General features: G+C 32.2%; 1 protein-coding gene across 2 annotated transcripts in view; it reads right to left on the reverse strand.

Annotated features, from left to right (window-relative positions):
- Positions 1-1744: 1744 nt before the first annotated feature.
- Positions 1745-21732, reverse strand: part of LOC118197422 (acidic leucine-rich nuclear phosphoprotein 32 family member D-like) — a 39792-nt gene continuing 19804 nt past the window's right edge. Inside the window, exons 5-8 of one of the 2 annotated variants that reach the window (XM_085816099.1) lie at positions 16368-16448; positions 13234-13319; positions 7525-7579; positions 1745-4026 (exon numbers count right to left, since the gene is read on the reverse strand). In XM_085816099.1, coding sequence (XP_085672225.1) covers positions 3968-4026; positions 7525-7579; positions 13234-13319; positions 16368-16448 — 281 coding nt within the window. In that variant the 3' untranslated portion in view covers positions 1745-3967. The remainder of the gene's footprint in view (positions 4027-7524; positions 7580-13233; positions 13320-16367; positions 16449-21732) is intronic. The other variant, XM_035368929.2, reaches the window with a different exon arrangement.

A 21732-nucleotide genomic window follows, 5' to 3' on the forward strand; every position in this document is an offset into this window, starting at 1 on the left:
TAGAGGTACTGTATGAAAAATGCAAGATTTGCCTGCCTTAAGAACACACTTAAAATAACACTATGCCCTTTTTAGGGATTCACTTTGATTAAATTTTAGACCAACAGCCATCTAAGAATTTGGTGAACCATAACACATGACAAGGTCATATTAAACTTTCCAAGAACCTTTAAAAGCCATATTAGGGTTAGAATTTGCATGCAGAACTGAGACAACAGGCACTCTTAAATGCTAATGAATGGTATGACTAATGAAGTGGCAGCAGTGATTAAAAAATGCTGTAGAAGTAACTGCCAAGCAGATATGATTAAAAACAAAATACAATTAAAGTAAATTTTACAGGTACAGTAAAAGATCTAACAAGTTTGACCCTGTTTCTAAGCTTTTATATATATATATATGAAGGTTTTAAAAACAATTCCATTTTTCCAAGAGCATTTCTTATCTTTTATTTCTTTTGATGCTTTTAATGAAACCTAAGCTTTATCTTAAAATTTTGTCAATGTTTAATGAGAATTTATTTTCTAGTTATGAAGATAAAACAAACAAGCCAAAATAATTGCTATACTGCACTTTGCATTACATAATTTCAAAAATCAGCTCTTGTAAAATGATGCAGGTAGTGGTGACAAAGCATTTCAAGTACACTACTTTACAACTTAGAAGATTTGTAATTAACTTACATATCTCAAAAGTTGAAGAGTCCACTGATTATGTGACAAGTTGATAATAGAGGTAACAATATGTTTTTCTATAAAAAAGGATGTTACTTCATTAAGATAGATGAATAGAAAAATTGATATATGAAGAACTTTAAGATAATCCTTTGACACCTCAAGAATATATTGAAGTTAAAAACTTCCAACATAATATTTGTCAAAAAACCACAATTAATGAATTTGCAATTGTTTAGTTTACACAGACATTATTTAAAAGAATATTCAGAAAATATATGAGAAGAAAGCTTTTCCTTTATTCGTGTAACACGCAGCAGAAGAGTTTGCAATGTTTAAAAAGTTTTTGGATAGGTATGTATTCAAGGAAGCCATCACTTTCCAATTCATTGCTTTGATAAAATTAAATTTTATATTCTTGCAAATCATTTCATATTCAAGTTCATAGCATCTACATTTTTTTATTTCATCTAAAAATACTTATTAGAAAGTTTGAGAGCTACTCTATATAACTTTAGAGGTGCAGTTTTAGAAATTCTAAAAATTGCATTCCAAATTCAGAGTTATAGTCTGAAAATTACATTAATGGATTTTTTGTTACTATTTCAAGATTAAAATCGAATACCTTGTAATACACATAATTTATAATATTTTTCATGTCAAGTTCTTATGAAATATGTACTTCCATGGGGGAAATCAACCCTAAAATTTAGTATTTTGATACAATTGATCCCTCGAACAAAAGTTTCATGCCCAACTAATTTTCTTTACTTGTACTATGATTTGATGCAAAGTTAAGTTTCTAATTGAGGGGAAAATATGAGAAGCACATAAAAACTGACATTCACATTGTGTAAAAGTTTAATTAGGCACTGCATTTGATTACCCATATCACACAAATATAAGTTAATAAAAATTATTTATATCTGTATGATGCTGATAATAAATCAGCCCTTTCAGTCCATTAACAGTAGGCTGCATAATGCAACATTTACCTAGCTTTGTACAGATGTTTATCATTAACATATGAACTGTTTTATCCCATTTTAATATCACAGAAACAAAACAAATTCTGAACAGAAAATAAAGTTTAATATTTGCTTATTTTAAATATGAAGCTCTAAAACACTTTCCAGCCAAACGTTTCATATGAGCTATGACATGTTTTTCATTCATTCATCACAATTGTACTGTTATTTGCATATTTTTTTCACACAAAAACCACTTGCAAAGATGACAATTTTAATGTACTGTTTGAAAGTTTTGCAAATATCTGTACATCATGATAGTTTTGGACAAACTACAAAGTATGTAAATGAATAATGCATAAAATTTCATAGAATGAGAGGTAATGTAAGAGTTCAGAGACCAAATGAGGCATTATCTATAAAACAGATACCACATACCAGCAATGTAAATTCTACAGCATGATTTGTAAAAAATCTAAGCTTCCAAAGGCTTTAAAACATGTACAAACAGGATGGATTATCAGTAAATATATCACTTACAATGCTCTGTTGTGTTATGAAAATAATAATGAATATATGCTGCTTAAGTTATTCCAAGAATGCATTCTGCAAAAGTTACCTGGAAAAAGCTATTTGAACTGATAATGAATGCAAAATTATAACCTTTAACACTGCATTAGATTTCATTTAAAATATTTTCATTAACTTAACAAGGAAGAGGTCTAACAGAAAAAACTATACTTTCTTAACATTAAAGGGGGGAAAGGTTAAATATGAAGACTGATTTGTCAGCTCATTTCTATCTACTATCTCACGTAAATCTGATCTTCCAAATTTATATTATTAAATCTCAAATATTAAAAGGGTCACAGAGCAAGACTACCTCACAGGAGGAAAAAGACAAGGAAAACACTTTTCATAAAACTTGCAATGCTCATGGTTTAAAAGTGATTCCATTTACTGATAGTGTTAAAAATACAATATGATAATAGAATATTTAAAATATTCATTTTCCTTCTGTTCTAAGTATGAGTTTATAAAACAAATGCAAAAATGAATAACCTGAAGAAATTAAATAAGAGATCAGTTTTACTGAAGTGTTTTGTTACAGAATTGCATACTAACTTGAAACTACAATTCATACTTGGTTAAAAAAAATCAATACCTAAGTATCCCATCATATGAAAATATTTAATCTCGCCCAACATTAAATTATTGAAAATGTTAAAAATCTAAAGTTTACAGATTTTAATCTAAGAATAAATACTGGATTTCTTCAGTAGTTAGAAATATAGAATAAGCTTATGAAATAATGCACTATTTGTGCTATTATTCATTATCTTAAATATTCATATTATAAAACAATATTTCAAGTCTGAACATTATATACATTCCAACCCATACAAATATTCAGCACTTCTATTAAGTGCGGCAAACAGCATTCTTCATAATTTAAAACTTTAACAAAACTTAAAAATCACATCAAATACAAATTAAATCAGTAATGAAGTCTTCTAAAGCACATTAATACAGTCATGAAAAATCATATGAAAACTAATCAAATAAAAGGGATATATGTTGATAAAAAAGTCTTTTTATTAACAATTGTGATACACAAGCTCCCGTAATGACAGCTTGCTATTCAAAAATGATGAACTGTGATATCATTAAGCAATGGACTTAAAAAGCAATGACACTTTCACTAAACCAAAACCCAAACCAGGAACCTACTACTATTAATTCTTTCCATTAAGGGAATGAAAAAATCATACAAAGGACTGAAATCTCATAAGAAAAGCACTGAGATAAAACAAATATAAAAATAAATAGGAAAATAATCACACAACTTGGGATCAAGAACAAAATTATTCTTTAAGGAAACTAACTAATGGATCAGTTCAAAATAAGTAATATTAGCATGAAATTTTCAAATAAGCAATATCTACATGATTTCACTGGTAATTTTATACATGTTAAATCAAATCAATGAACACCTTTTTATGTTACAAATGTAATTAAAAAAAGTATATTACAAAATCACGAATGAAATCTGTATGATTTGTGCAGTGATTGCAAAGGGATCCTGACCAGGCTTGTGGGTTTATACTACTAGGCACGACTCAAAGCAGACTGCATAGACTGCTGTCCACTTCCATCATTTGGTCTCAATCGCTGGGGGTCTTTTATGTTTTGCAGTCCAGAAATGCTGATTGAGAACAGCAAAACATAAAGGAAAGATGATATAAAGTATGCTGTACATATTATCACTCTACATGTTAAGATGAATAGATGAAGCAATGTTGTTGGAAAGTTTTTATTTTCTTTTTAATCTTCATCGTCGTCATCACCATCTCTTTTCCTCTTCTGGCCATGAGGACCTTCACCTATTATTAAAATACATTCATATTAAAAATTAATTAAATATGACTAATATACCAACAAATTTATTACACAGCTGCTAATCATGAAATATATGAAAAGGGCACATTCGAAAAAAAAAAAAAAGTCGAGAGGTTTCTCCTATAGCATGCCAAAATGATTTCAAAAGAACTCCAAACTTCAATTTTTTTCTACTATGCATGATTCGAATTACTGAACTTATTACATTTTTCGAATACAAAATATACTTGTATTTAACTATCTGTATGATTTTTCTAAATTTTCTGTTCTTTGGCTACTTTTTTCCCTTACATTTTTATTAGACTGAATGAAGAAAATCTTTTATTTTAAAGTACTTTTAATAGTATTTGAAAGTAATTTTTCAAATATGATAAAAATAAAATACTTAATGTACGTACTGTGTAGCTTAGGGGTTCTCAGCCAGTGGTATGCAAAGAAGCAAAGTATTTTTAAGTATTGAATTCAAAAATTGAAACCCCAACATCCTAACAGAGTTATTTTCTCCAACACTCCACTCGTAAATTTATGCAATCTGAGCTTTGTTCAAGAGTGGTGGTGGTAGAAGTACTTTGTAGTGGTGGTACTAAAGGTTTTCAATTTTTGTTTAGATGGTACACGTTAGTCAAAAGGTTGAGAACCACTGGTGTAGCTTAAGCTAGTAATGTACCATAAACTGAGGTAAAAATTATATACAAACATTAATTCATTAAACGTTGGTTAAAATTTCAAAAAATTTCTACAATATCTACATTAGATAAACACAATTCAGATCAAATAAAATTTAACATGAAAATTAAGCTAAAAATCACTATTCAAGTTTCATTTGATTCAATAAATCATGAAAAATCGAGTCTTGTGGTAAAACTTGTCAAATTGGCAGTTAGGTTATTAAAAGATTGAATACATTAATACACTGGATAATGTACCTTCATGTTGTTTGCAGATTGAAAATTTTGGTAGTCACAGTCTCCCTGCTATACTGATATAAAACAAGGCAACAATTTAATAGAAAAGTGAAGAGGGGAAATGCAATTTTACTAATACTTAATTCCTAATAGCACGACAGCCTTTATCCAGTCATATGATTTTTTTTTTTTGCCTCTTTGGTATACATTAGTTTATAATTTAAAATATTTTCCTTTCTTACTTTTTTAATAATGTAAATATAATCTTATGAACAAAAGTTTATGAAAACAGACTAAAATAAATAATTATACAAATTTAGCTATTAAATGCGGTTTTGCAAGACAGGTTTTAATAAACAGATCTATAAATGTTCCATTACTTTACTCTTATGCTGAAGATTCTGATTGGTTAAGATCTTGAGCAATGATAAAATAAATGTATATATTGGGACAGAAAGTTTACCCTGTAAACAAAATTAATAATGCATTATTTGAGTAAGATATGAAAAGGCACTTAATCAGGTTTTTTTTTTTTTTTTTAAACTAATGTGAAACTGAAATGAAGTACTTTTCTCATGAATATAAAGTAAAGGAAGTGAATAAAAATCCACTCTGCTTACAAAAAACTCGCATCCACCAAACAAACAGGCATACTTGCCAACCTATGACACTCAAAATTCAGGAGATTTTTTTAAGAAATCAGGAGATTTTTCACAATGTTAAAAAGACTTTTTAAATGATAAAAATATAGTTTTTAATAATGAATTAACTTTAAATAGTTACTAAGTCTTAAATGCAAGCAAAACAAAAATACCTTAAACATAAAAAACATTTTTATTACTTTCATCGTTTAAAAAAAAAAAAAAGGCACTTTAATCAGTTTTCATACAAATGTTATGGACAGTGGCAGATTTTTCTCTCGTTAAGAAAGAAACTTCATAATTTTGTTCATAGCAATTGCCACGTAGGCCTGCTTTCGCTAATAAAAGTTTTGCTAATGTGTCATCACTAATATTAGATCTAAATTTAGTCCTCGTTTTCGCAACAACACTGAAAATCCTCTCACACTCCGCATTACTATGGGGAACTGTCAAGATGGCCAACATAGTTCTAGAGAGTTCACTATATTTTAAAATTCCATCAGCACCTTTCAATTTTCCAATTAACCTCCACTGGGTGTCAATCCTAGCTGATTTTATAACTTCATCCAAGTTTTCTAATTGTAAACTGCAAAATTGCGACTGCAGTATATCGGTAGCAACATCAATATCATCATCTTTCATGACTAAACGAAGTAACACAGGAAATCTATTCAAAAAGTACCTTATATAAAAAAAGATGCATTTGCTAGAGCAGAAACATCAGCAACTTTAGCATGCAAAATCACTTCATCGTTGACTGGAAATTTATGTAGTGTGTAATCACATACTCGACAGAAGTAACTTCTAACATGAAGATAAAACTTATTTTTGTCTTCTTCTGAAAGTTCTTCCACTACTTTTGTAGTTGCAGCTCCTATTACCAAATCTTCATCTTCCTTCTGACTATGCCTTAATGCGCTTTACGCCCATGTCTGAACGCAGCTTAAAGGATCAGTACCAAGAATACTGTTATTACTATCCTACAAAATTTATCATTTCCAGATATTTCAACACTTTAGAAACAGAAATTTTCTATTTATTTCCCTTCAATGGCATTTCTATTCACACAAACGTATATATAGTAATATGCATAAATTTAAATTCATATTTCCTGAATTTTTTTAAAAAAGCATATTTCATTACACTATGGGTTTGGTTTATAGTTACTGAGATTATGACAAAGCATACTAAGGCTATCTGCCTTAGGCAAGGAATGGCTTCGTGGAGAACTTTCTTAGGGAAACTTGTTCATATACAATGTTACAAAATGGGAAGCACCATGAAAATGCCCATGCAGCTATCCCATTCGCTTGGAATTGAACCCACATTGGAACTGCTAGTGTTCACCGACTTTACCACTTGGCTGCTGGTGGGTTTAATTAGACCATGGATTACTAGTTTTAAGTGTACACAGATAATTCTAATAAACAACTTTCATATGAAAACTAAATTTTTTTTCACTAAAAGGCCTTTTCATGGACCTAGATTCCACCTGAAGAACAATTTCAAAATTTTTTTAGACCTGTCCACTGAACTTACATGTTTTTAAAATCTAGACTACCATTTTTTGTTTGTGTTTACCCTATTAATGCACATAATGTTTAATTAACTCACTTCTGCAAGCTTATGTTATACATTTTGTGATGTAAGTGGAGTTTGTATATATTCAAATAAAAAAAAAATTGCTTTCTATCAAATGAAAAATGTGTTTGAAAACAATTCTGTTTATATGAAAATTTCCTTATCACAGCATCTAATGAATTATAACTAGGCAAAAGGTAAAATTCCTTAATTTTCAATTTTTCCCCCTCAAAAAGACAAATACATTTCTCCCATATTAATAAAATCCTAACAAACTATAAATCACCAAAGCATCCCACTATTAGCAGTGTATACCAAAATTTTCACACAGCATTAAAAAATTTATATAACTTACCCTCCTCTTCATACTCATCTCCTTCTGCATTAAATTCATTTCCTTCACTATCCTCCTAAAAGTTAAAAACAGAAGTTAAGTTTATAAATAAAAAAACACTGTCCCATAATTATTTTAAAGTGTAAAATACAATGAAGAGCCAAAACATTCCTTCAACACAATTCGAACCTTCTGGCATGGGGCTTGTCCTGATGGAAAACACCATTTCCAGTTAGGAAGACAGACACTATGAAAGGGTGCAACTGATCGACAATTATATTCAAATAGTCCGCAGCTGATCATGAGAACGTTCCCAAAGTATAATACTACCATCACCAGCCTATGTATGATCTGCTGCAGAGGTAGGATGCAGCTGTTTGCCTGGAAGATGTTGTATCCTGACATGATCACCGATGTGATGAATGAGAAATAATGGTTCATTCGACCAAGCAACTGTAGGTGTAGTTGGTCAACAGAGGCACATGAGTGGGATGGATGTCTGCTGTGCAGTCCCATATCCAACAATGTTCACTGAACTGTGTGGTCCAAAACACTTGCACCTGAACCTACACCATACCTGCCAACCTCTAAAGATAAAAATTCAGAAGATTTCTCCCCCAAATTCAGAAGATTTCTCCAAAATTCAGAAGAACACGAAGAATTAATATCATGCTTTGATATTTAAAAAAAAATATATATATATACGAATAGAAAAAAGAAAATTGTACTTACATTAGTAAATCTCAATTAAGTAGTAACTAAAAAATTTATTAGGAAACATAAAACAAGAACTTAATGTTACACAAAAAAATTATTGCAACGAATTTAGAGAGCATTTTTTGGCTTTAGCCAAAAATTCTTTGGAAACAATTAGTTTCCTCATAACATTTAGCAATTAAAATGTTTTCTAGAGTTTTTGGTGAAATTGAAGAACGAAACATAGTTTTGTTTTCCTTCACAACACTGAAGACTCTCTCGCACTCAGCATTACTGTGTGGAATTACGAGAATAGCACATAAAGCTCTTGCTAGTCTATCATATTTTGGTGTTCCATCAGCTCTTTTTATTCTTTTTAAGGTACCAACGAGGACATCAAGTCTATCTTCTCCAGAACTGGCAAAGTCTTCAAACTGTGCAGCAGAAAATTGGTTTTGTAGTTCATCTAAAGCATCATTATGGCATTCATTTTCTTTGATTGTTAACAAAAATGGAAATTTATCAATAAAAAAACAAATCTTTTCAAACGATGAATTTTCAATTTGTTTCAAATTTGCCACTTCAGCATTTAAAAGAACTTCATTTTGCTAAGGAAACTTCCTTACAATGTAATCACAGGCTGAGAAAAAGTACTTTCTGACACATTGAAAAAATTATTTTTTCTCATGATCTTTCAAAGAATTTACAAGTTCCCTGGTTAGATATTTCTGAACAATCTTGGAGTCGGGAAACATCCGTCTGAAAAGTTGACCGGCGCAGCGCTTAGCGGCACGGTGTGTTCGATGAGGAATGCAGTAAACAAATACTCTGCCAAAATGACATCGGCATCCGAATTCGTAGCCGAATTTGAAAAAAAAAAAATCATCCACTTTCTTTGACGTTGTCGAAGCCGAAGCATTAACTTCATGCTTTTTAGACTTAACATGCTTCACAATGTCGCTTCTTCCACCGTGACTTATTATGAAGTCACACGTGCACACGTTGCAAAATGCAGTTATTTCCTTTGAAGGATTCTTTAATTGTTGGAAATTCGGCTTTGTAGGCAGGCCGAAAATATTGAGAATACGGTTTTTTTGAACTCATTTCGTAACAACGACGTATTAAGAAAATTTGTAGCACGTGCAAAAAACAGAATGCGACAATCCACGCTCGCTGAATCCGAGCTGAGTAATTCCACAAGTTCAGCGCATTGGATTGGCTGGTTTAGCGGCGAGTTGGGAGAAACCGCAGGTTACTGGATTCGAAGTAGTCGGTAGTTGGCGGTAAAACACGATGCAATTGGCGAAAAATTCTAAAATTTCGACAAAAATCACTAAAAACACTTGAAAAAGGAAAAAAATCGTAAAAAATGGATTACGATCGTAAAATCGTAAAGACAAATGCATTTTCGTAAAAATTACGAAAAATTCGTACAAGTTGGCAGGTATGCTACACTGTATTAGGCTGTCAGATGAGCCACTGTGTAGTGCCAATTTTTCTGTACCAAGTGATACAATCTCTGACTGTCTTTTTCCTTTGATATGCATGGACATCCAACACTTTGGCATCCATCTACTGCTAGTTTCACCATCATTTATACACTTTGCATACGTACTAGCAATGGCAGATTGTGAAAAATCTACCAGAAGTGCAGTTTCAGTGATACTCGTTCCGAGTCTTCAAGCCATCACAATCTGCCTTCTATCAAATTTGCTTAGATCAGCAGCCTTTCCCAGCATTTGCAAAAGTTAAGTGCAAGAATGATACCTTACCTTCTCCAGCAGCAAATACCATTCCCACTTAATCACGTGCTCATTCAGACCAGAGTTCACTGAAAAACGTGGGGGATGGTCATAATGTTTTGGCTCGTCAGTGTAATCTATAATGATAAAAGATAGTTTGTCTGTAAAATCATTGTAATTTGTACTAATCTAATATTCTTAAGTTCATAACATTCAGCAGATGAGAAGGGAGGTTAAAATGTTTCAAAATTTGATTTAGATTTACTTTTTATCTAATGCTGGAGAATTTTCTGAATGGATTATTTGCATATATCTTATCTCAACAATCAGAACAACCATCACTGATTTAAAATGTCTGTACCATCCAAAGAAATTAGAAAAACAGCTTTTCAAATACATTTACTATGAATTCCTAATTGAAGTCATTTTATAATACTTCAATCATTGTATTTCAATATTTTAAAATTCCAACATAAGAAAATCTATTACTCATGTCTTGAAATTTTTATATGTTATAAAAATGACCCTTTGCCCTCTTTTAGAAGAGTAATAAAAATATTAATTAGTAAATACAAAAAATTTTTGCGGTTGAAACAATAGTGACTTCATCTGGAAACACATCACGTCAACCATTTCTTTGTTATGCTGGAAACATGTCTTATCCCATTACTATAAATTATATATTTCCTTGGGTTTCAACAATACAGCAGTTTCTCTAGGAATCTGATAAAAGGAAATAAAGGTAGTGAGTTAACATTTCACAAAAAGAGGTTTTACTAAATTTCTTTTTCTTAATACCTTGTTATACAGTTAATTCAAATTATTTTTCATATGCTAATACTTCTTCAACAAATGTGGAATCCATACCCAAACCACTTTCATTTTACATTGCTCATTTCCTACTACCTGTGTTACATACTGATTTGCTTCGATTACCACAATATCTCCAACAATCCAAATCATCTTCAGAAAATATACAGCGGCTGAGAATTCTTATTTAATATATGTGCACTATTAAAGCATTTCCAAGAAATGTTTTATTTTAGGGACATTTTCTTCTTTTCAAACCCATTCTTCAATTTATCTGCAGCTGAAGATTTGTGATTGACACTATTTTATAAAAACTACTACAACATAACTATCTTTCATATCAATTTATTCAAAAACACTGGCTACAGCTCAGCAACCAACATAAAACTTATAAAGCTACTATAATTTTGCAATTTTATTAACTTACAGGGTTTACTAGCACTGCGTCAGCTTGAAGGAGATATCTTGCATCATTAACTCAAATTTTTTTCTATCCCTCACACCCACAGTATATATTTAATTAGTGTTTGCATTGCTCTGCAAAAATAATATTTTCATGATGTTTATTCAGATCTCTACAAAGTATGCGATTAATAGCTCAAAAAAGCAAGGAACCCAAGTTGAGACCCAGAGCTTGATTAACAAGGAAGGGGGAAAATTTAATTCATTTTTCTCTCAGCATTAATATAATCCCCTTTTCTTGAATGATAAACACAAATATGTGTTAAATAAGTCTCACCTTAACAGTAACAAGTGTCTGCTTCATCTGAAGCAATACCTGCTGAATCACAAATTAGAAATAATGTTATTGCTCTACTAGGGCTGATAATAACAGATTCTAAGAATGACTAAACGAAATTTTCTCAAGGAGCATCAATTTGGATGCTTCTTTCAGCCCCCGAGATTGAATCGCCAATCAACTGAAATATCTCTCAAACATCTGGCTGCATGTTATTATACTTTGCAATGTAATTGTATATTAGCACAGTGCTGCATTCTTGCTCTCGTAACACATTCTTACATTATTCATTTTTAATGAGGTTTTTGAATTTGTGTTGTTTATTTAAAAATATATTCATTTCCTTTTTTTAATACAATGTTAATACTCTTTAATTTACTAAGTAATGAGGTGGATGCCATACATACATATTTTTAAGAAATAGGTCTTTTACCTGACATTAGTACATAAAAAAGGCCACAACATGAAACTGTTAATGATGAACCCATTCAGAAGTGGAATATTACAAATTGCTAAAAGAAGAAGAGCTTCTGTGTTGAAAATTGGTTCAGTGGTTCTAGAATACCGTTCGTCACAACTATTAGATTTATGTACTCTTAAGCAGAGGAGGCGACATTTGTGAAATGGTTAACTGTGTGAAAGTTAAACAGATTAATTGTGTGAAAGTGATACAGTTGACTGACAGTTGCATGCGATAAAATTAAAATAATAAGAATAAAGATTCTTAAAAATATTCTTAGGAAACAACATGACAGAATTATTGTTATTATTAGATACTGTGTAGCTCATTTTTATGTTCCAGCTACATGAGCTTGGTGAAATTATGGCAAAGATCTGGGTGCAAATCCTAAAATTGTCAAATATGGTTGGGGCCCATTATAGCAAAAAAAGAACCAGAATTTGTTAACAGATTAATTGTGTGAAAGTGATACAGTTGACTGACAGTTGCATGCGATAAAATTAAAATAATAAGAATAAAGATTCTTAAAAATATTCTTAGGAAACAACATGACAGAATTATTGTTATTATTAGATACTGTGTAGCTCATTTTTATGCTCCAGCTACATGAGCTTGGTGAAATTATGGCAAAGATCTGGGTGCAAATCCTAAAATTGTCAAATATGGTTGGGGCCCATTATAGCAAAAAAAGAACCAGAATTTGTAAAGAAATATAAAGAAAAGGTATTAAATAAAGGTTATATAACAGAAGTTTTTCATTGCAATAATGATGCCAAAATCATCAATCAACTAATGAATAGCAAAATCTGAAGTGTGGTCTAAATCCAGAAAATGCCTCTATTGATAGTGAAGAAAGTGACACAGAAGTTATTAATAACAAAGAATTTTGATTGACAATTTAGTGTGAATTCTCAACATGGCAATTACAGGACTTAAATGGAATTTTGAGCAAGAAATTATATCTGTCTGCAGAATTAAAGAAAAAAGTACTAGCACAAAAAAAGGAAGGAACTTAAACTTAAGTTGAAAGAAATGTTTAATAAAACAACCAAATAAATAATGAGCTTTTTAGCACATTTTGATCTCCTCAGTCACAAATGCTTCATTATTTCATAAACCACTATTTCACATTTTTAATTTTATAACTTCTACATGTTATCTTACTAAATTTAAACTAATAATCTAATATTCGCAAAAATCCCAAATCCGTTTCTCAGACTTCGTACTGTAATTCAAACAGAGGTTACTATTATTTTGAAAAGCAGAATAATACTTAAACTTACATCTTCTTCCCCATCCTCATCATCTAAATCATCATCATCTTCCTCTTCATCGTCAACATTTACATCATCATCATCATCTTGTTCATCTAATTAAAAAAAATACTAATACAAATGGGCATTTTACATCAGTAACATTCATGTCAGAAGCTGCTAACATATTTTATGAAGTAAATTTAACATATTGTTTAAACAGCAATTCTGTTTCAAAAAATAAACACTGAAGAAAAGAACTTTTCACACATTTCTGTTTCCAAAACAAACAATGAAGATAAGAATTTTTAACACAATTCTATTTCAAAACAATGAAGAAAAGAAATTGATTATCTATACAAACACTCCAAAAAGTTTATAAGAAGAGTCTGGTCTTTCATTATATAACAATACTAATAGCTATGAATATCTAGTTCTGGTAATTACAGGCATAGCCAAACTTCAAGTCTTTTAGCCTCTTAAATGACTTCGTTTTTGAAACACCATTACAATTTCAAATGGAAATCATACATAACATGCATTTTCAACAATCAATAATTCGATTTTTGAAGCACAAAATATAGAAAATAATTTTAAATTGTGCACTTATTTTCATAATAATAAACAATGAATAAGACTATTTGTGTGACTGAACACAATGACAGTTATACTTTCATAACAGGTATGGCCTATCTTGACAACAGAAATGCTAATAAGAGCCACCGTCTCCATTAATTCTAAACATCCTAGATTTTAAAATACCTTTTAGGCTGCTATCACACATCCATTTGTTTGAGAACAACTGTTTGGAAAAATTTTTCTGCTTTGTCACAACGGCCAATCACCACAGATCGCTTTGGGGTTAACACAGGGGAAACTGGTTCTTTATTACAAACAAGCTGGTAGCTAATTGGTTGAAAACAAACAACTTGCAATGTTTTCAAAAGGAAGAAAAAAATGGCGCGTCTTTCTTTCAATAGTAAACCAGGTTAAAAAACTGTCCAAAATAGTTGTTCGTGTGAAACAAATGCATGTGTGATATGGGTCTTATATTGTTGAGTGGCTGAATAATTTCTTTATCTCAAAGACAGTACACTCAATGACTTTAAATTGACAGATAAAAAGTAATCTTACCACAGCTAGAGACTACTTTTACAGAAAGCCACCGTGATAGATAACACACTATATTGATGATATGCATCAGATCTTACTGAATGATACATCTGTAAAGGTGCAGCAGAAGAAATAAAATATAGCTGATTATCCAGTTTGCAACTACACATCTAATCCAATTAATTCAGTGATTTAAGAAGTGCAGTTTATATCATGTTGGGCCTGCCATAGCAGTTTCTTTGCAGAATGCTTTATCTTGTATTACACTTTAGTCCACAAATGACAGCATACAAGTTTACAAAAAAAAAAAAAAAAAAAAAAAAAAAAAAACAGTCAAAGGTCGTTAATTCGGACACCCATAATCCCGACCTCAAAACTACAAACTTTCGTATTGACGCATGCGCGTAAGACCTTTACCGCTGCGAATTTGCGTGTGCGCAAAATACGTTTAGGAAAGCGCATTTAATGTATAACGGACGAGATAAGCTAAGCTAAAATTATCTAATTATCTATTTCAGTTAATGTTGCAGATTGCGTTGTTCCTTAATCTTCGAATTGGATCCGAATTATTATTTTTTGCAGACTGTTAGAGCAATTTTATAAAAGTAAGCTTGAACTTTCGATTACGTCAAATAGAATTTTCGATATATATTTACTAATATGTAAAGGATATACAAAGCGAAAGTATCTTTTGGAGTCCATTAAACAAAAAGTGGAATTGCTGCAAAAAATGGATAAAGCCATACCCTTTGTTTATCTAAACTTTAACGTTTGTTTATCTAAACTTTGTTTATCTTTAATGCGGGGGGGGGGGCGCGTGCAATGAATTGGAAGTTGATCTGTCAGCACTATCCTTATCTTAAGGGCAGATGTTTTTATTTTATTTGGCTTATAATTGCTTACTCAATGTAGTATTTTTATCTCGATGTACTCCGTCTTTGATATGATTTAAATCAAATGCCTCGTCATTATAATTTGCTTCCAATAGCGAAGAAAGTGACAGAGGTTATTGAAATATAGCAATTTAAAAAGAAATCTTTCTTAACTTTTCAGAGAAAACTTTCTAAGTGTGACAAAACTTAAGAGTAAATAGTGACAACGTAGTCTCTTTCTCAAGCTTGAAATTTCGATCAAGTCAAAAAGAGTTTCCAATTCTGGAGCCGCCAAAGGATCTACAAAGCGAAAGCATGCTTCGCCTTTTCCGATAGCGAAGAAACTGACAGAGAGGTTATTGAAAACGAAAAAATTTCGATTGACAAATTAGTCGTATTCTCGACACAGCAATTATAGGACTTGAACAGCAGAACTTTGTAACTGAACAAGAAATTGTGTCTGTTTATAGAATTAAAGAGAAAGTATTATGACATAAAACGAAGCAACTTGAAACAAATTACATTGAAAGAAATGTTTAATAAAGTAAACAAATAAATATTAAGCTTTTTTTTTTTTTTTTTTTTTTTTTTTTTTGTAAATTTTGATACCCTTTAGATTATAATTGTTCTTTATTTCGTAAATTACGGTTTCATATTTTTAATTTTATAATTTCTGCATGCCATTTTACCAGATTTAAACTGATGATCTATAATCCGGAAAAAATCGATAAACCGGAATCGCCGAAGTCCCGACAAGTCCGGATTAACGACTTTTGACTGTACTGTATTATTTTTCGTTGACTGACAAGCTTGGTATCATTGACCACTATGCTTTTTTTTTTTTTTCTCCATTTTACTTCCACTAAAATCAATTAATGATACTTATCAGCAACAAAAAGATGATAGAAATCTGGAAACTTCATGAAAATGCATGGCTTACCATCTGAAAAAGGCGATTCTTAATGTTATTTTTTAAATTGTGGGTTTGAAAATTTTTGTGGCTTTTCAGTTTTTTCTTGAATGGCTTCTTATCACAAAAATAGGCCACATCTCATATTATCATATATTCCACTTCAGATATGAAAAAAAATGCCTCAGCTCACAAATTCATACTAACACTTCACAGAATTTGTATACAAAAGAGACAAAATACATTTTGAAATAAAACCAAAATTTTACCTTCACCCTCTTCTTCATCTTCATCTTCACTTTCACCATCTTCATGAGCATCATTTTCATCGTCATCATCATCATTACCTACTTGGAAAATAAATAATTTTTATTAACTATGATCATTTTATATTTCCCTAGAACAGGGATTACAAATAAGTTGACCTATCAAGAAATCAATCAATGAGGTTAAGTTCCTAATAATTTCCAAATATAATTTATGCGTTTTTCAAGGAACAGTTACAAAAAGACCATCAGAATTTTAGTTTATGACATGATATGCATATTTTACATTTAGAGTATTAACCCCTTCGAGCCGGGTAGCGAAAACGCGCGCTTATCGCGGAGGCCGGCAGTGTCTTCCGCGAGCGTCTATCCAGGGCCGGGGACTTTTTTGCTACTAAGCCTAAATCCATGAAATCTCCGAAGTATCAACGCATTGTTTAATAATGCTCTATAGAGTATTTAAACGGCTTATGCTTTATAGATATTTATATATATATACTTTAATTATCTTATTTCTTGTTTAAATGCATATTTTACACATTTTATTTTAATTACTCACCATTTTATGACTTTTAACATTATACATCTGAAAACTAAATATATTACTTAAAATTCTCTTTTCGTATGAAAAATTTTAAAACAGGCATTTACACATAGTCCTATGTTGCATTCCTTGAACTCGTAATAACTCATTTGCCGTTTTGGAGGATTTTTCTGGGAATGTGAACAAACGAAGCATCGTCGTCTCATTTTCTTATCAGTCTCTTCTGAACTAAGTTTTGGAAAATCTCTTTCAGTTAATCTTTCAGAATCAATATCAGAATCAATATCTGAAATATTTTGCATCATTTCTGCTATTTCATGCTCTGTTAAACATTTTCGACGCTTCGACATTGAAACGGTAAAAACAGAAAGAATTCACATCTAACAAGATCTAATTATTTTCTAAAAACTGAACTGTAAACGGAAATACTGAACGCTTTAGCGCATATAAAACTTCTACTTACAATAAACAACTACCACGTGCGAATAAAGTGCAATTTAAAGGGACGTCATAAATCACGCCATTCGGGAACATTTAGTTCCCCGTTTGTTTATATAATCAAAAACACGTGTATGCGAGTCATGTTTCTCTCATTTCGAGTAGAAGTTCTAATGTACATGTATCTGAAACCATATGGACATACAGTGCCATCTTGTGTTAGAAATTATAGTTTGAAAACCGTTCCAAGGTACTGGCACAAATACGTGACAGTAGGTAGAGAACGCAACAATGCTCTGGCACGCCTGCGTGTCGGCCGGTAGATAAGTGTGTTCGTTGCTGGCACGTATACGTGACAGTCAGCGCGAAGGGGTTAAAGCTAAAGATAAAATATACATATCACGAGTATACATTTTCCTGCCCAAGTTTATTACTACTATATACAATCAACTCCTGATTATCCAGGAGTTGACTTGAATGTTTTGTAGATTAACTGGGCCCTGTATAAAAAAAATATTAGCAGCACAAAGAAAAAATTAGTATCCTATATGTATAAAGTACAACAAAACTTTCTAGCAGAATTTGAGTGTTTTTAGGTACAACTATATGCAATTTAATTATGCATAATCCTGAATATATAAACAAAGTTTGTTTTTTTTAATCGAGTCTGAAGTGAATGACACTTCTGAGGTTTTGTTGTAAATACTGTTCTTTAACGTTCGCACAAACGACTTTAAGGAACTGCTTATGAAGAACTAATTGCATTTAAATTGCATTTTTTGGCTCATTTTTACTATCATTTTAATCTTTGTTTTTATAACTTATATTCATTAAGATAATATTCAGACGAATGAAGAAAATACAACAAAATATTTTAACCCTCTAGATGCGTAATTTTATCAAAATGGGTTAAAAAATTTTTTTATTACATATTTCAGATCTATACATATTTTTGTGTAAAATATTAAAAAAATTTCTTGAAAAAGTTTTTATAAATATAGAATTAAGATTGATTATAAATAAAGGTTGTCGGAAAATTGAAATTGAGGAATAATCACATAAAAGCAAAATTTTGAAAATTAATCTTGGTTAAATTAAGATTTACTCTACAAAAGTACAATACATATACTAATGAAAATATGCAAAATACTTATAGCATTTATCAGAAATGAAATTTAATATGAGAAACTTTGAAACAAGGCTCGAGTTTTATTTTGAAATCTTTGTACCAAATCCACGTTTCTTTGTTTTTTCCAATTTAAGATTTTTTTTAACTAACAAACAGTCTTAAGAAGTTATCACATCTAGCGACAGTCCCCGCTAGACGGAACTTTTCTGAGAAACGAGATTCTGGTAGCACTGGTTTACACGGGAGGATTCCTAGAAAAAACAGCTTCCCTGGAAGAGAAGTCATGCCTAGCAACAGAAACGATGTCTCGGCTATGCTGGAGATTTTGAAACTTCGCCGAAAATGTTTCGTCTGCAACTCTGTCCCAGGTAGAGACCAACCAGACTAAACTTCTGAGTCTGAAGAATCACATGATTCTAATCTGAGCGATAATCAATTACTATTTGGCCCTCAAGTCTATTTAGAAAGTAAAAATGGTAACCTAGCTACTACATAGGTTTCATGGAAATGTCTCTTTCTTGATGGACTTGGAGGGGAAGTATATGGTTAGCAAAATGTCAAGCAGTTAGTCTCCTGGGATTCAGAGTTAAACTACATCTACCACGGTAAACACTGGAATTTCCATAGGAAGACTTCTGAATGCTTAGCTGAATATTTTTTAAACAGAACTCTAGAAGCATTATATTTTGCAATGGGTTATCCTTTTTAGGATATAAGCATTCCACAGTGATCGATCCATGAACTGTCAGAAAATATTTATGCAATATTTTCCTTGTTTCCCGAGAGTGAGATATGACATTTCTTCGTCACTTAAACCAACCGCACCCATTGTGCTATTCACAAACAACAACTGGTTTCATTGGTTTTCCTTCCACTTCACCAAATGGGAACTTGCATCATGAACAACAATCAATATTTTTTCCTGCCATTTCAGGGCTATAACTTTACCCTTTTGGTATACAAGGACTTTACCTTTAGTGATTTTTCTTCTTCAATGCAAAATTGGGAAACTGGTCTGCCCGATCAATGCCTTTCATGTAGAGTTGAATATGGTTAACTGGGCCAGCCGCTTTTTCAAACCAAATCCTAAAGAACTGAAACAAATCCTATGTACACAAGCCTAATATTATTCGCTTATTTGAACCAAAATTCCGTTTAATCGAACCAAAAAACGTAAGAGCGAATAAGAAACAGAAGCCACAAGTCGGCCGCATACAGCGGATGTACAGGTGGTCTGCGACATAGGGGAGGATCTGTAGTTGTAGCTTCCCAGGAAAATGCTTTATCAAAGGTCAGGAATTCCTTAAAGTGCATGACAAAAGGAAAAACCGGTGGGAGGTGAACATGCACATCATTTTCTTTGACTTGCCCCTCCGAGTTTCGAGGAAATGAACAATAGAGTGTCTGGCTCCACCTGAAAGGAATTCCAGCCTGTCAATCATGATTAAAGTTTACATGAGAAAGCTCTCATTTCATCACCTTTTTGGGATGATTTTATTGCCAAAGCTTTGAATGGCAAGCAGACCTCAACATCTTGAACCCAAAACACCAAGGTTTCTTCAGACCACTTTAGTCAGCAAACTGTGCGCATGTCGCATCTGCCCTGCCAAAATGCCACGACGGGACTTGATGTTAGCTGAAAAAATTAGTTTCTTGGATAAGATCAAGCAATAACCACGAAACACTAGTCAGTGTCATATGGTGGAAATAACCAAATTGGCAGAGACTACAATTTCATGCTTGATAAAACAAGAGAATGAGCTGCGAGAAGAATGGGCACACTGTGAAGAACGAGGAGGAACTTCCAATAAATGGAAGCGTGAAGGCAAGGACCCAGATGTCGATGAGGCCCTTAATGAATGGTTTGCTATTGTTACTGGACAATCTGTGCGAGTAAGCAGCCCAATGTTAAAATGCAAAGCAGAACTCGCTAAAAAGCTAGGCCACGATGACTTTAAAGCTACGGACGGTTGGTTGTCTCGATGGAAATCTAGACATGACATAAAATTCAAGAAAGCACATGGCGAGAAATAAAGTGCTGATAGTGCAAATATTGAAGAATGGAAATCAACAAAGATGCCCGAGCTTCTTGAAAAATTTTCGGCTGATGACATTTACAATGCTGATGAAACTGGGCTGTATTATCGTGCTACACCGGATGGCTCGACACGTTGCACTCTCTAGCTCCAATGGATCAGATGGATCGCGTTAACTGTTTTGTGCTGCTCAAACATGTCAGGAACGGACAAGAGGAAGTTGTTGATTATAGGAAAAAGCACTAAGCCTCGCTGCTTTAAAGGACTTAGGATGGAGAGTTTACCAGTTGTGTATCGTGCAAACAGAAATGCGTGGATGACCTCTAAACATTTTTAAGAATGGCTGAAGGACTCAGACAGAGCTACAACGCCAGTCGAGAAAAGTGCTGCTTCTTCTTGACAATTGTGAAGCACATCCTTATTTAGATTGTTTGATGAATATTCAACTGGAATTTCTACCTCCCAGGACCACAGCTTTGGTCCAACCAATGGACATGGGCATCATAAAAAATTTGAAGACTCTTTTTATCATACAAGGTTGGTTAATTACATCCTTGAAGCAATTGAAGAAAGTTTGCTGAAATCATCGTCAAAAGCCAGCGAAGTCAGTGCAAAGGTCAACATCTTACAAGCAGTCACATTTGTGGCCGACAGCTGGCGAAAAGTGAGCAGTGAGACAATTCAGAACTGTTTTTCTCACTGTGGCTTTAAGCACTTGTTTTTTTAGATGGATGTGGACGTGCTCATTGAAAGTGAAAATGATGACTTGCGTGTGGAACTTCAACAGGTACAAAATTGCAAAGAATTTTTATTCATCGACAACGAGCTTCAATGCTACGATGAAAATGAAGATTATGACGCTGAACCATTGCTCGAGTTGCAGCAAAACACATGAAAGCATAGGAAGACCAGGAAAGTGATGATGGCGATGCCGTTAATAAGTTAGTGCAAGTGACAACACAGGATAAGAGGAAATGCATTGAAACTTTGAGTCAGTAATTCAAGCAGGACGGAAATGAAGGCAGTCCCAATGCTGCGTTAAATGTTTGTGGAGATTTCGTTCATGTGCAATCTGTCAGGAGAACGCGTCAGATCACATTGGGTAAGTTCTTCAAATGTTGAATGGGACTTAAGAAATTGTTTTTATTGTGCTTCGCATGTTGAGTTTCGTGGAAATTGTTTCTTAGAATCTGTTTCTAAATTAATTTTCTCAATGAAAAA

The sequence above is a fragment of the Stegodyphus dumicola genome, chromosome 4 (genome assembly GCF_044657685.1).
Source record: "Stegodyphus dumicola isolate Sdum_Otavi_A_Nest chromosome 4, ASM4465768v1".
NCBI classification, from domain to species: Eukaryota; Metazoa; Arthropoda; class Arachnida; order Araneae; family Eresidae; genus Stegodyphus; species Stegodyphus dumicola.